At 45.2% G+C, this 15,088-nt stretch overlaps 1 protein-coding gene across 1 annotated transcript; it reads right to left on the bottom strand.

Moving 5' to 3' along the window:
• Positions 1-822: 822 nt before the first annotated feature.
• On the bottom strand, positions 823-3,606 carry TP53RK (TP53 regulating kinase). The gene is made up of 2 exons (XM_082226488.1): positions 3,323-3,606; positions 823-1,384 (listed from the first exon to the last, which is right to left on the bottom strand). The coding sequence occupies exons 1-2, from the start codon at positions 3,579-3,581 to the stop codon at positions 903-905; spliced, it is 741 nt and encodes a 246-aa protein (XP_082082614.1). The 5' UTR covers positions 3,582-3,606; the 3' UTR covers positions 823-902.
• Between the last annotated feature and the right edge of the window lie 11,482 nt (positions 3,607-15,088).

Genomic DNA, 15,088 nt, shown 5'->3' on the forward strand with positions numbered 1-15,088 from the left:
AATCATTAATTTTGAAATCTTTAAAATATTTTAGTTTGCTGTTAATTATGTTGCTTTGAATGTAAACTTGACTTTCTTCTGTAATGTTTTGTTTGGGTTGCTTTATTTGATGTTATAATGTAGGTTTGTAAACCACTTTGAGATATATATATTCAGTATAGAAATGAAATGAATAATTCACTGGGGCTGCACCTGCCATCAAAGCAGATTGTCTTCATTAAAGAGTATCCACAATCAGAGCAAAAGATAGACAATATATGAGAGAAACCACCATTTCACATCCCCTCACTCTTTACTCTCGGTATACTTAGTGTTCAATCCTAGCACTGCTGTCATATGGCACATTCCTCTACATGTTTACTTGTAAGCAATGCCCAGTGGACTCAACGAGGCTTACACTCACATGTGTAGACAGGGTTGCAACACAACAGCCTATTCCTATATAGTGAAGCTGACCTAAACTCATTGACTGCAGCAGGCTTAAAAGTGCCAAACTGAATCTGGCTGCTAAAGATACTTCCTTTAAAGGCAAATTACCATTTGGCACAAGGGGCTGTGATGCAAACTGTGAGGTGAACAGGAGTCTGGCCATCTTGCACTGGGAGGACTACATAACTGGACTACATAAACCCAACCTAAGAAATGCCTGGCATTTATTTCATTTTCATATTCTTTTTCAATACTCATTTTTTCAGTTGCCGGTATGAAACCATTTGCTTCAAGAAAATAAGCAGATGCAAGTGGAATTGTAGTGCTCTAGCAGCCTCAAAATACTGTCAAGTCCTAAAACCCCAACATAGTTGTTGTATAAATACAAAGCAATGAAAAAGGCTAAAATTTATTTCATAATGTAACATAACTGAAGATATTTAAATACTCTTTGCAGTGCACACTGTGTTCTTTTATCCAACCATGGATCTTTTTCTTCCTCTGAGCCGCACTTCATCCAGTTTTTTAATCACTGGAGCCGATTTTTTAGATACAGCCGAGTACTTCTTCAATAGTGCTTTGAATAGAGCCTCTGTATTCGGGTGGGTGCTCAAAAAGGCTTTCTCCAAGACATACAAATCAACACCCTTGTCCTCAGGTAGGGCAGAAATAAAACTTAGTCCAAAATCTATTAACACCAGTTCCATCTTTTTTGCTGGTGGTGGTCGTAGCAGCATGTTAGAAGTTGTGAGATCCCCATGCACAAGATCTTCATCATGCATATGTGCCAGAATCTCACCAATCTTCTCTGCTAGCAGAATAAGGTTGCTGGAATCATTTCTAGATTGCTGTTCAGACATAATATAGTCCCGGACTGTAGTTGAGCCCACAATATCTTCAAGATATATACAATTGGAAACATAGTCCACAAAGTATACAACAGGTGCAGAGATCCCTAAAAAAGAAGAGTACAACCATAAACAATTAGTCCTCAGCTTTGTACATCAACCAAAAATTATACATCATAATCAGACAGCTTCAAATACAGATAAGTCTTCAGAGCAAATAAAGCTTTTTTTGCAGTGACTACACATGTAAGCTCAAGCATCTGTACCCCTTGTCAGGTAAAGAAACTAAAGGCTGCTTCTGGCCAGCCAAGCTGTTCCTGTACATAAAACTAAAGGGACCCCTGACCATTAGGTTGTTGTGACCGACTCTGGGGTTGCGGCGCTCATCTTTCTTTATTGGCCGAGGGAGCTGGGGTACAGCTTCCGGGTCATGTGGCCAGCATGGCTAAGCTGCTTCTGGCAAACCAGAGCAGAGCACGGAAACGCCGTTTACCTTCCCACCGGAGCGGTACCTATTTATGTACTTGCAATTTAACGTGCTTTCGAACTGCTAGGTTGGCAGGAGCAGGGCCCAAGCAATGGGAGCTCACCCCGTCGTGGGGATTTGAACCACCAACCTTCTGATCGGCAAGTCCTAGGCCCTGTGGTTTAACCCACAGCGCTACCCGTGTCCCTGTTCCTGTACATAATCTACCTTAAATTATACAGGTTCTGAAAAGTTAAGAAGTCAAGACAAAGACTACCCCTGCTTCCAGTCTCAAGAACACATGCAAGAAGACCTCTGTGTTACGGAGGTTGCAGGCATATTTCTCATTTAGTAGCCCTCTCAGCTCTATAGCAGCCTTCACTGTGTTGTGGCAAGACAGTATAAGCTGCAGCTACGCATCTTAACTTCTTTTCTGTCACAGAATCCAAGGGATCTAGGAAGAGGGTGGTGTGTAGCAAGGCAAAGGAGCTAAGAGTGTGCAGCACATGAGGGGCTTTAAACCAATGGAGCCACCACTCCATTAAGAACAACACAGTTCTCTCACCCTAGCTATGCATAGTTCTGTCATTTCAGATTCAGAACTTCCTCAACAGACCTAGCAAAACTTTGAAGATTAAAACACAGCTTTTAGAAAATGGTAACAGAAACATTCCTTGTACATTCCTAGCCCAAGACCGCAGTACTCCCTGAAACATTGGTTTTCAACTAATGGGTCAGGGCCACCAGCAGCGGTATCACCGCCATGAAAATATATGGACAAAAAAAGGGTCTGCAAATGTGTGTTGGGTTAAAGGTGGGTCCAGGGCCCAAAATGTGAATGAGTACTGGCCTAACACAGAGGCACTGTTCAAGACATGAGTAATATTTTTTAAAATAATGAATGTCCTAATAATGCATTACTCTTAAGCATCTTTAAAACCGTTTCTCCTTTTTTGTCATCCATTGGATGCTTCCTGTTTCTCATGTGTGCCAAACCAAGAGTTTGGGCTACCTGTGAGTGGTCAGAACAAGTGTATAGGATGCTTTTCACTGAACTACAAATCTCACCCCCACCCCCATACAAAAATAGGGAACAGAGAAGGGTGGCTTTATTTTATTTTTAACAAGCCCACAGGAAAAAACCATCTGCTAATCTTGGGGGTGGGGTGTTCTTTCCCCTTCCCCAACATTACCAGGGCACTTTTTAGATCTACCAGGCAGACTTAAAATATATTTATTATCCTCCAACGAAAGTGAGCACCCTTACGAACTTTTGGATAGGGCGAAAACAACAGCGGCGACCCTGTTTGCTGGGGCGGCTGCCTGTCCCAAACACCTGTGGCTTAGCCCACCGCCTTCAATAACCAGTCCTCAGCTTCTTTGCCTATTGCAGGGGGGGAGGGGAATTAGTTTCGGTCAGTAACGACTGGAATCGAGCTGCGTGGCTGCTTTGCTTGCAATTCCCAACCGCACTCCTTGCAAAGAGGTGGGCCGGCCATGCAATTTCAAGGAGATGGAATCCCAGCCCGCGCGCCCTCCCTCCCTCCCCGCGCAGTCCGGTCTCGAGGCGCCCGCCCACCTGCCCGCCGGCAGCGAAGCAGCGAGCGGGCCTCCTGCGCCGTCCGCCTGCGGCTCAGACGTTCCTCCAACAGCGGGTGCCGGTAACGCTTCGGGAAGCGGTGCTTCGCCACAGTTGGCCGGCCTAGGAAGAAGCCCCGGTAGACCCGGGCTTCGGCTCCCTGCTGGACCATCTCCAGCCCCGCCATGGGCGGAACAGCCGCTGCCTCGGGCTCGGGCTCGGCCCCGGCCGCGCTCCCCTCAGCCAGCGCAGCCGCCATCTTGGACGCCAACGGCCGCGCTCTCCGAGGTGGAATGCGCGTGCGCCTTTCCTCGAGGATTCTTACGTACAGCGCGGGATCGGCGAGTTGGGCCGGCGGAAACAGCCGAGTCCGGAATCTGAACTTGCCGGAAACAGCCGAGTCCGGAATCTGAACTTGCCGGAAACAGCCGAGTCCGGAATCTGAACTTGCCGGAAACAGCCGAGTCCGGAATCTGCACTTGCCGGAAACAGCCGAGACCCGAATCTGCACTTGCCGGAAACAGCCGAGCCTGGAATCTGAACCTGGCAGACTTCGCAGTCCGTTTGCTTCCTAGTGGAGCCCGGCGTTGCTTTGGGCTGCAGCCTTGATCTCAGTCAGTGGGGCATAGCGGTTAGTGCACTTTGCTAGAATGCGGCAGTCCTTTGCAAGGTTACTGGGGAGCACTCCGTGGGACTTCTGGGCAAGCATACTTTGGATCAGCTTGTGCATAGGAAGTTGCCTTACACCACGGGTAGGCAAACTAAGGCCTGGGGGCCGGATCCGGCCTAATCGCCTTCTAAATCCGGCCCACGGGCAGTTCGGGAATCAGCGTGTTTTTACATGAGTAGAATGTGTGCTTTTTGTTATGTGCTGAAGTTCTCACCCTGGTCCAGCAGGTAGATACTGTAGATAGTTCAGGTCCACATATGCAAATAAGGGATCGAAAGTGACGTTCAGGGATTTCGCTCGGTGTTTCAGCTCAGTGATTCAGCTCAGAGGGTGGCTGCATCTGGCTGTGCTCTGTTGTCCATCGATCCCACCTTCGTCGCCAGAGTTAAGTTGTGGGTGAACATATCAGACGACACAGCGATTCTTCAAACAGCTCTTGTTTATTCACAGGCCAGAACAGAACTGAACTGAAGGGTTCAGCCAGCCTGCTTATATAGAGCTCCGCTACAACACAACAGTAACCACTTTCTGTAACTATCCAATCACTGAACGTCACTTTCGATCCTTCATTTGCATATGTGGACCTGAACTATCTACAGTATGCCCCTGCTGGACCAGGGTGAGAACTTCAGTACATAACACTTTTATTTAAAACGCATTTCTGGGTTATTTGTGGGGCATAGGAATTCGTTCATCCCCCCAAAAAAATATTGTCCGGCCCCCCACAAGGTCTGAGGGACAGTGTACCGGCCCCCTGCTGAAAAAGTTTGCTGACCTCTGTCTTATACTAATGACCAGACCCCCTATTTAGGGCCCGTTAACTCACCAAGAAACTTGGCTAGCTCTTTCAACAATGGAATCTCCCAAACTCACAACAATACAATATTTTTTTTAAAAAACAAAACAAAAAACTTTGGCTGTAGATCAAGTAGACGGACAGACAACAAAGCAGGTCAAGTCAGGGTTGCAGGCACAAAAGAAATCCTAAACTGAGATCAGCAAGCACTGGGAGCCAGAAAGGTGCTTCAATTGCAGGAGACCTAGCATCCTCAAAGAAAAAAGGTATTTGTGGGGTATAGGAATTCGTTCATTCCCCCTGCCCCAAATATAGTCTGGCCCCCCCACAAGGTATGAGGGACAGTGGACTGCCCCCCTGCTGAAAAAGTTTGCTGACCCCTGCCTTACGCCGTGTCTGACCATTAGTCTGACCATCTATCTATAAAGGCATGCCATACTAAATAAAAATCTCCTTGTTTATCTATGTCTCTCATTGATCTAATTTAGAAGAGGGGAATGAGAAGTGGTTGTCTTCCACTCAAATTAGCGGAGCAGTGGGAATATGTATTACCTGACCCGGTAGTTCCATCCAACATTCCTCCAAGCAAAGTGGCTCATTACAATTCCTTAACCATGCATATAACGGCTTCAATATGCTGACACGAGGGTATGGCACCCTCTGCTGACCAGTTTCTGAATTAAGGGTGCTTCCAAGGACAGGGGTGTGTACCGTATTTTTCGCTCTATAACACGCACCCGACCATAACACATACGTAGTTTTTAGAGGAGGAAAATCCGTAGGCATGCCACCCGTAGGCATTCCCTCCATAACACACACAGACATTTCCCCTTACTTTCTAGGAGGAAAAAAGTGAGTGTTATGGTGCAAAAAATACGGTAATTTGCAAACGGGTTGCTGAGATGTGGGAAATGGGTTGTTGTTGGTAACGGGGTTTTTGTTTGTTTTTACTTATCTGGAAAGTCTAAATCTGTACAGTATTAAATGGAGAAAAATCTGGGGTGAAATTTTGATGCCATCACATGGAGGATACATGGCTGAGAAATCTAGATCATGATGGAGGGATCGTGGAGGTAGCGGGGGTTAAATCATGGGTGCTCCGGAGCTTTCTAAAACAGTAGCTAAGAAAACATCACAAATTGAATTGGGACGTTGTTATAAGAGTCTATATTATTCGCCTGATGACAGATTCTGCATGGAACTGTATCTGCGAAGAATTGTGGGAAATGAACAGATCCTTTGACAATTCTGACTTTGCACATGATGTGCTGACTGTTTCCTCTGGGGCACAATTTACATGATTTTTATAAATTTCAGACTGACGCTCCTTTGGTGGCTTTGTGCATTAATTAAGTCCTTTTATAACAATGATTTGAACCTGAATTTTATCATTGCAAGATACTACAATAATAACTCCTTAGCGGAAGAAAGCAGACCTGAAAATCAGTCCCATGTCTCTCTGTTTCTGTACTGCCTCCATGGTAATCATTTATCAGTTTGTCAACCCAGCGACTCTAGGGAGGACACAAAAGATTAAAACATTTATAATAAATAGTTGAAAAGAAGTAAGGTTATTAAAATCCAGTTGTGACAAATAAAGGAAACATGAAATCATAGAATTGTAGAGTTGGAAGGGACCACAAGGGTCATCTACTCCAACCCCCTGCAATGAAGGAATCTTTCGCCCACCGTGGGGCTTAAACCCACAACCCTGAGATAAAGAGTCTCATGCTCTACCAACTGAGCAATTCCTCAATTTTATATTTGTTTAAAGAACTGTAAGTTGCCCAATGTTGTGACTTGTAGACCCTTTGACCTTTTGTTCCTCCTACACATGTATTGAAATGATTTTCACCTATTCTCTACCTTCCCTCGGAACTGAATCTGAGCTTTCCTGTCAAGAACCTGTGAGCATAGTGGCATTGGTTCACTTCCTAAATAAGATTCACAAATCAAGCAGGTGTGCTAGGTATAGGGCTGCCAAGCAACTCGTAACTACTATGGTGATCAATTCGTCTTTATGCTTTTGTAGGGTTGCCAGCTGACCAACTCTTGTGCCTGTGAGAAGGACTGCACCTGCAAGAATAAGAAAATCCAGCTTTTTTTGCAGCATAAAGATAAACACAATAACTGGCTAATGCCTACTGTTAGAAGGAGAGCGAAAGAGGCTGGCTGAAACCCTTATGATTTTGTGGGTTTTGAAAGGTGGACTTTGATTATTTGAGGCCCATGGTTAGATAGGGTCATGATGTACAAGGGAGAATAGGGCTTTTAAAATCTGTGCAAAAGTAGGATTTGTGGGAGAGGGAGTCTGAAATACATAGATGAAAAAAGCTGCACCACTCCAAAAATTCCCCATTCTACACATATGGGAAAGCTACAAGGATCCTGCCCTTGCCTTTGCCCCATTTCACCCTACGGCAGGCTTCACCAAGTTGGTGCCTTCCAGCTGTTTTGGACTGATGTGCTGGCTGACACTGATGGGAATTAAGAATCAAGCAGTCAAGTCAGAGTTGAGGCAAATGGAACATCGTCCCCCCAAAAAAGCAGTCTTACAATAACGAGAGGTTTTGAAGAGGATGAGAAGGAGTGATGTGACACAAAATGACACAAGGATGTAAGTCATGAGCTCTTTCTGTTTCTGCAGGACCTCCTGTCCTTCTGCTCTGAAAGCAAGAGTCTCTAGGCCAGCCTCTCCCAACCTGGTGCCCCCTAGATAGATGTTCTTGGACTACATCATCCCTGATCATAGGCCATGGCATCTGGAGCTGATAGTAGTTGTGGTTCAAAACATCTGGAAGGCACCAGGTTGAGGGATGCTGGTCTGCAAATACACCTAGAGTTGTATCATTTAACCCAGATGTGAAGAAACTTTGAGCTGAACTAAAACTCCTAGCATCCCCGACCAAAGACCATGCATAATTTGCATTTCCTGATTTCTTTTGAGAATTCCTTCAAATTATTTTAAGATTCTTTGGTGTCATCTTCATAGAATCAAACTATCATTTTCTGCCCTTCAGCAATTAAAGCTACTGGAAAGTGCACAGAACCTACGGTCAAACCCCTAAGTGCCAATCACCATTAGCATAATGATTAACATCACTGAAGCAGTTGCTATGGTTACCAAACCCTTCCAGTCCCATTTCTGAATCCCTTTGAAAAACCACTCCCTTCAATCTTATTGGCCACCCTTAATGTATGAGGTCATTTTAGACCATTCAGAAGATGGCTGTCCCTCTCTAAATATACTCAGGATGCAAAAAACGATATTAAATGGTTCTTTTGAAATTGAAACTAGAGGAGTTGAATGGGAAACTAATCTTCATTTTGCAAAACATCTGGATAGCTTCTAACACTTTCAAATATATTTTGGATAATATGATTTTGAGAGAGAAGAAAAGGAGCCCGTGATGCCCACATTTCAGATCAAAAGAGAGAGATTTCAATCATATTTCCAAATATGCTCAATGAAAATATAATTATTTTTACCATCAACTTCAGGTGTTTAAAAACCATAAGATAAGCTCCCCCCGCCCCGGACTCTAAACATCAGAAAATGGGAAGAAATGTGCATTTGTTTGAACAAGGAAAACAGCAACAGCCAAACAAGCTTCAAGGGCTCCTTTCTTGGAGATATGAGAGCTAATATTTCAAATACATAATTGGATGTTTGTACATCATTATCAGACTAATACTTTGATTCCAAACACACTTGAAAAACAGGCCTGGAAACTACAGAGGAGGTAGAATTATTTTGCCAATCTTCTGTGTATATGTATCTATCTATCTATATATATCTATTTCATCTCCCATTTGTTTATTCACCTTTCCGTGGATTTGTGTGTGCTTCCCCAGTAATCACTATAGATAGCAAACAGCATACAAAAACCATTACAAGGGAAATCCAAATCTCATTTATCCCTTAAGAGAGATAGTGTCCTATGGGGCAGGAGAAAAACAATTTGTTTTGACACAAGGAGAAAGAAAGAGCCATAAGGATTTTTTCAGAACAGTTCACTGTGAAATGTTATCAAACATTACATCTGTGACAGGGTTGAGGAGTCTGTGGTACCCCACCCCAGATTTTTTACTGGTTTCCGACATCCATCAGCCCCAGCCAACATGGCCACTGGTTGGGGGATGATGGGAGTTGGGAGTCCAGCAAAATTTGGAGAGCCACAGGTCCCTGGCCCATTTTCCAGTATACAATTTAGCAACGTCAGTTTAAAACAGTCGATACAGGATATACCGTATGTATATAGAAAGGTTGCACAATGTTGCAAAGGGAGTTCGTGCAAGGCCTAATACTTAATTGCTCTTTATAAACAGCTACATATTTTCAGATTACAAATAATTTTTATTGTTATTCTAATAGTTACTGTTATTATAGAGCATAAGAAACCACATAATCCCCCCATACAGTGGTACCTCGGGTTAAGAATTTAATTCGTTCCAGAGGTTTGTTCTTAATCTGAAACTGTTCTTAACCTGAGGTACCACTTTAGCTAATGGGGCTTCCCACTGCCACCGTCGCACAATTTCTGTTCTCATCCTGAAGCAAAGTTCTTAACCCAAGGTACTATTTCTGGGTTAGCGGAGTCTGTAACCTGAGGTACCACTGTACTTCATATGTACTGGTAGATACAGAATGTGAAGGAGGACAAACTTTTTGAGGAGAGAGAGAGAGAGAGAGAGAGAGCTCTCCTGAAGCAAGTTGAGGTTTGCCCTAGTTCACAGATGGGGAACTTTTGGCTCTCTAGATTTTGTTGGACTCCAACTCCCATCAGCCCCTGCGAGCATGGCCAATGGTCAGAGATGATAGGAGTTGGCGGACAGCAATTTCTGGAGGAGTTCCTCATCCCTACCTGAGTTCTCCCTCTGTTAGTAAGCCTGCATCTTTACTGGACAATCTTTTTCATATTTATATTTATATATTTAAAGCATTTCTCCCTGCTCTTCAGCGGAAAAGGCACCCAGAACAGCAAACATAAGACACCCTCTGTCCACAGGCCTACACATAAAGGTCCAAAAACGCACAAAAATGCGGAATGTGGATAAAAATAAGCAAGCCCAATTAGCAGTTCCTAAAGTTGCATGACAAGCTGGAATGGAAGCAGTTCAGAGAGAAAGAAGAACCCAAAGGATCCATTTCTGAATAGATTTTTCAACCTATAGGAGAAAAGGAAAGTTAGGTCAGAGCACACACTATTTCATGCTCCAGCTTCTTTCCATCTTTGTAATGCAGAGGGAGAGTTTGGAGGATTTGTTGCTAATTGTTATTTTTTTTCATTTCTTCTCCTCCTTCTCCTTCTCCTTCTCCTTCTCCTCCTTCTCCTTCTCCTCCTCCTCCTCCTCCTCCTCCTCCTCCTTCTCCTCCTCCTTTTCTACAATGCACCAAAACTGGTGGGTGGGGGTAGAGAGAGAAAATAAAAGGTGGGAGAGGAGGAGAACTGAGGAGTGTGCCACTGAAACAGTATGGAAAGAGAGAGTTGGCAGAGGGATGGTTAAGCATTTCAAAGTGCAAAGAGATAGGTAAGAAGAACAGTAAATGGTAAATATATCTCTGTGCTCAAATACTGAAGATTAACTCCTTAACTTTCTCCCAAAGCTGAGCAATTGATAAATGAAACATTAAGCTCCTGTTTCTTGAAATTGCTTCTCAAAGGAGAATAAGCAGAACGTGGGGAGAAACATGCATGTCTCAGGTCAGGGGTTCATTCCTCTGCCCCTTACAAAACACTTCTTTTTTCTTTGAGGATCCTAGGTCTCCTGCAATTGAAGCATCTTTCTGGCTCCCAGTGCTTGCTGATCTCAGTTTAGGATTTCTTTTGTTCCTGCAACCCTGATTTCAACTGCTTTGTTGTCTGTCCGTCTACCTGATCTACAGCCAAAGTTTTTTGTTTTTTAAAAGTATATTATATTGTTATGAGTTTGGGAGATTCCATTGTTGAAGGAGCTAGGCAAGTTTCTTGGTGAGTTAATGGGCCCTAAGTAGGGGTCTAGGGGCGCACGTGGCGCTGTGGGTTAAACCACAGAGCCTAGGACTTGCCAATCAGAAGGTTGGCGGTTCGAATCCCCGTGACGGGGTGAGCTCCCTTTGCTCTGTCCCTGCTCCTGCCAACCTAGCAGTTTGAAAGCACATCAAAGTGCAAGGTGATAAATAGGTACCGCTCTGGCAGGAAGGTAAACGGCATTTCTGTGCGCTGCTCTGGTTCGCCAGAAGCAGCTTAGTCATGCTGGCCACATGGCCCGGGAGCTGTATACCAGCTCCCTCGACCAATAAAGCGAGCTGAGTGCCGCAACCCCAGAGTCGGTCACGACCGGACCTAATGGTCAGGGGTCCCTTTACCTTTACCTTTAAGTAGGGATCTGGTCATTAGTATAAGACAGGGGTCAGCAAACCTTTTCAGCAGGGGGCCGGTCCACTGTCCCTTAGACCTTGTGGGGAGCCGGACTATATTTGGGGGGGATGAACGAATTCCTATGCCCGACAAATAACCCAAAGATGCATTTTAAATAAAAGCACACATTCTACTCATGTAAAAACACCAGACAGGCCCCACAAATAACCCAGAGATGCATTTTAAATAAAAGGACACATTCTACTCATATAAAAACATGCTGATTCCTGGACCGTCCGTGGGCTGGATTGAGAAGGCGATTGGGCCGGATCCGGCCCCCAGGCCTTAGTTTGTCTACCCATGGTATAGGAAATGAAGTTGCTTTGTGCCTGAGGGCAAATGGGTGCCTCCACCTCACCTGGCTGGTAGTAAGAAATACAATAGCCAGAGTGGAGTACGTGTAAGCTGGGCCAGAAGCAGGCAGAAGACAGAGAGTGCCTGATTTCTGCTGGAATCCAAGGCTGTGGCTATGGGAAAAGCAAGACTTTCTGGGGAGTAAATTCTGTGAACCCCTCCATCTTTTGCACAGATTGTATATATGTGTCAATAAACAATATATCCTAAAAGCACCACAGACTCTGCTGCCCCTCATTTAAAGGAAACAGGTAAGTGCCTGGAAGTCCTGGAATCTTCCACTGCTCAGGGATTGGGGTGGCATGCAACAGTATTGTGAATGCCAGATAATTTGGGTTTCCACCACTGAACCTCATGTCTTGGGTTAGCCCCATTTTGTACACATAAAACTGCAGAGCTAAACATAAAACTGTAGGGCTAAAGTACATCTTACACAGGAGAGCTTCAAATTTACCATATTTTTCACTCCCGACCATAAGACGCACCTAGTTTTAGAGGAGGAGAACAATAAAAAAAATGTTCTCTCCCTCTCTGCTCAGCGCCTCTCCAGCGAAGCGGGAGGAGAAATGGAAGGGGCTCCATTTCTCCTCCTGCTTTGCTGAAGGGGCGCTGCACAGCTCTCCCTCTCTATTTATTTTTTAAGAATATTACTCAAATGAAAATTTTGGCAGGAACTCCAGGGTTCCCAGCCCTACCCAGAGATGCCTAGGATTGAACCTGTGGCCTTTTGCATTCAAGACAGATGCAGTACCACTAAGCTACTGTCACTCACACAGTTCTGGTGGCCAGGTGAAAAAGAGGGGGCAGGGCTCCTACGTCTTTAACAGAAGACATAGAAGAGGTAATTTCAGCTGTTTCAGTCATGCTGGCTAATACACCCTTTGCCACACAACTATTTAAGGATGCATGAGTGCCGACCTCTTCCCCCCCCCCATCATCCTGTGTGCAACTCATAGCTAAGAGGAACCTAGGAAGTTGCCTTAAACAGGGTCACACCATTGGTCTATCTAAGGTAAAAGAACCCTGAACGGTTAAGTAAGTCCAGTCAAAGGCTACTATGGGGTTGTGGTGCTCATCGCACTTTCAGGCTGAGGGAGCCAGCGTTTGTCCACAGACAGCTTTTTGGATCATGTGGCCAGCATGATTAAACCATAGCTGTCAACGTTTCTCTTTTTTTTAAGGGAAATTCCCTTATTTCAAATAGAATTCCTCACAAGAAAAGGGAAATGTTGACAGCTATGGACTAAAACGCTTCTGGCACAACGGAACACCGTGACGGAAACCAGAGCACACAGAAACACCGTTTACCTTCCCACTTCAGTGGTACCTATTTATCTAATTGCACTGGTGTGCTTTCAAACAGCTAGGTTGGCAGGAGCTGGGACAGAGCAATGGGAGCTCACCCCGTCACAGGGATTTGAACCGCCAACCTTCCAGTTGGCAAGCCCAAGAAGCTCAGTGCTTTAGACCACAGTGCCACCAGCATCTACAATGACTGGCAGTAGCTCTCCACAGTTTCAGACAGGGAGTCTTTCCCAACCTTACTTAGAAATGCCAATAATTTACCCTGGGACCTTCTGCATGCAAAGCAGATGCTCTACCATGGAGCTATGGGCCTTTCATTCTTTGAGGTTGTTGTGCCAGATTTTTGTGCTTTTATTTGCTGCTGTCCGTTGAGCCACGGTAGACTGCAGTTCAGATTTTAAAAAGAGAAGCAAGAGAGATGCAATAATAGGACCACTTGCACAAGAGGTAGTTTGTTGTTTTAAGAGGGCTGCCTCGAGATGTGGAGGGCGGGGGGGGAGCAATAAAATGGGGACAATCCCATTTTCCAACCCCCATTTCCCCCTGAAGTTTGAAGTGGGCGGGCAAAATGGAAATATGGAAAAGGCTCCTGGGTTTTGTTCCCAGTTTTTCAGGTCCCTTGCCAGGCCTTCACATCTCTAGGGCTGGCTCAATACATTTTGGTGCCTGAGTTGGGCAACACAAAGTACAGCCCAGCCATAAAAAGTGAAACAAGAACTTTAAGATGCACTGATTGAAACATGTCCATTTGCTGCTATTGATGGTGCTCCAAATCCGCCGTCAACAGTATCGTTGTCTTGCTTTGCCTTACGGCAAGGTTGGCAAAAGAACAGTGCAAAACCACAATGCTTGTTTGCTTCTCTTTAATACATTTAATCCAGTTGTTGCAATAGTGTCACATCACTTGACTCGATTTAATGGACAGTGACTTGCAACAATTGCTTGTGTGCTGATGTGATGGATTTTATTTTCTCTGTTACTGAACAGGTTTTGCATTTTGCCCTAAGGGGGAAATGATCTTCTTCTCCATGCTCAGAAATCTTCTTTACTAACCCAAACTAAGGGCTGGTTCACAAGGTGTGTTCCCCCACACACCTGATCAGTCCCAACTTAATGTTTGTGCAAATAAACATATCTATGAACCAGTCAGCTGTGTAGATCCAGGCACGATTTCCATGATCTGCAGTGGAGGACTGTCTGGTTCAGTGGGAAGAGCACGTGGTTTTGGTATGTGGAAGGTCTCGGGTTCAATCCAGGAAGTCCTGGAAAACTGCTGCTGGCCAGTGTAGAGAGTAGACAGCACCAATCATAACAGGCCAGTTGCCAGGAGTGAGCTGGCAATAAATCACACCATTCAAGTTGTAGCTAACTCTTTATTAGCAAGAACACAATCTGCACAGTCTTGGTGGGATGTCAGCCCTAATGAGCACAGCAATTCTTCTTCAGTACAGTGGTACCTCAGGTTACATACACTTCAGGTTACATACGCTTCAGGTTACAGACTCCGCTAACCCAGAAATAGTACCTCGGGTTAAGAACTTTGCTTCAGGATGAGAACAGAAATTGTGCTCTGGCGGCGCGGCAGCAGCAGGAGGCCCCATTAGCTAAAGTGGTGCTTCAGGTTAAGAACAGTTTCAGGTTGAGAATGGACCTCTGGAACGAATTAAGTACTTAACCCGAGGTACCATTGTAGGTCTTTCCCCATGGATCAGTTGCAGAGACTGAAAAGTCCCCAACTCCCCACAGCTGTCTTAAGTCCCCTCCTTTCCAGGGCTTTTTCCAAGCAACCTGAGACTCTGCCTGCATGAAGTCAACCTCTGCTCTGCCCTTTGCATGCCTCTTCTGGTTATGGGAGTGCCAGGGGGAGGGAAGCTTGTTGCAGTAGGAAGGGGAGACATCAATGACTCTTCACCAGCCAGACTCCCCCCCCCCCACTAAGCCCTGTTACCTCTTCAGTTTCCGACACCTTCTTGTCTCACCACCACTTCCTAGGCCCTGACCTTTCTTCCCTAGCTGGTTCCCCCACCTGGTTCCCCTAGTGCTGTAAGGCAACATCATAAGCCCCAGTGGCATTTCCCACTCCTGCAAGGATCGGCTTTCTCTGAAAAACCCGACACGCGTTTGCCGCATTCACACGTGTATGCAAAACTCCTTAGGCGTGAAAGAGCCCTGAGAGTGGGAGAGGACGAAGCTCGCAAAAGGAGAAGCCGAGCTTCGCAGTTTCCCTTTGCAGGCGGACC

This window comes from Podarcis vaucheri, assembly GCF_965113315.1.
Source record: "Podarcis vaucheri genome assembly, chromosome: 6".
NCBI lineage: Eukaryota > Metazoa > Chordata > Lepidosauria > Squamata > Lacertidae > Podarcis > Podarcis vaucheri.

Excerpts from the sequence above, each read along its gene's own strand:
- TP53RK (XM_082226488.1), bottom strand. The coding sequence starts at position 3,581 with ATGGCGGCTGCGCTGGCTGAGGGGAGCGCGGCCGGGGCCGAGCCCGAG. Across the intron at positions 1,385-3,322 it reads GCTTCGCTGCCGGCGGGCAG|GGATCTCTGCACCTGTTGTA; the intron begins GTGGGCGGGCGC and ends CTTCTTTTTTAG.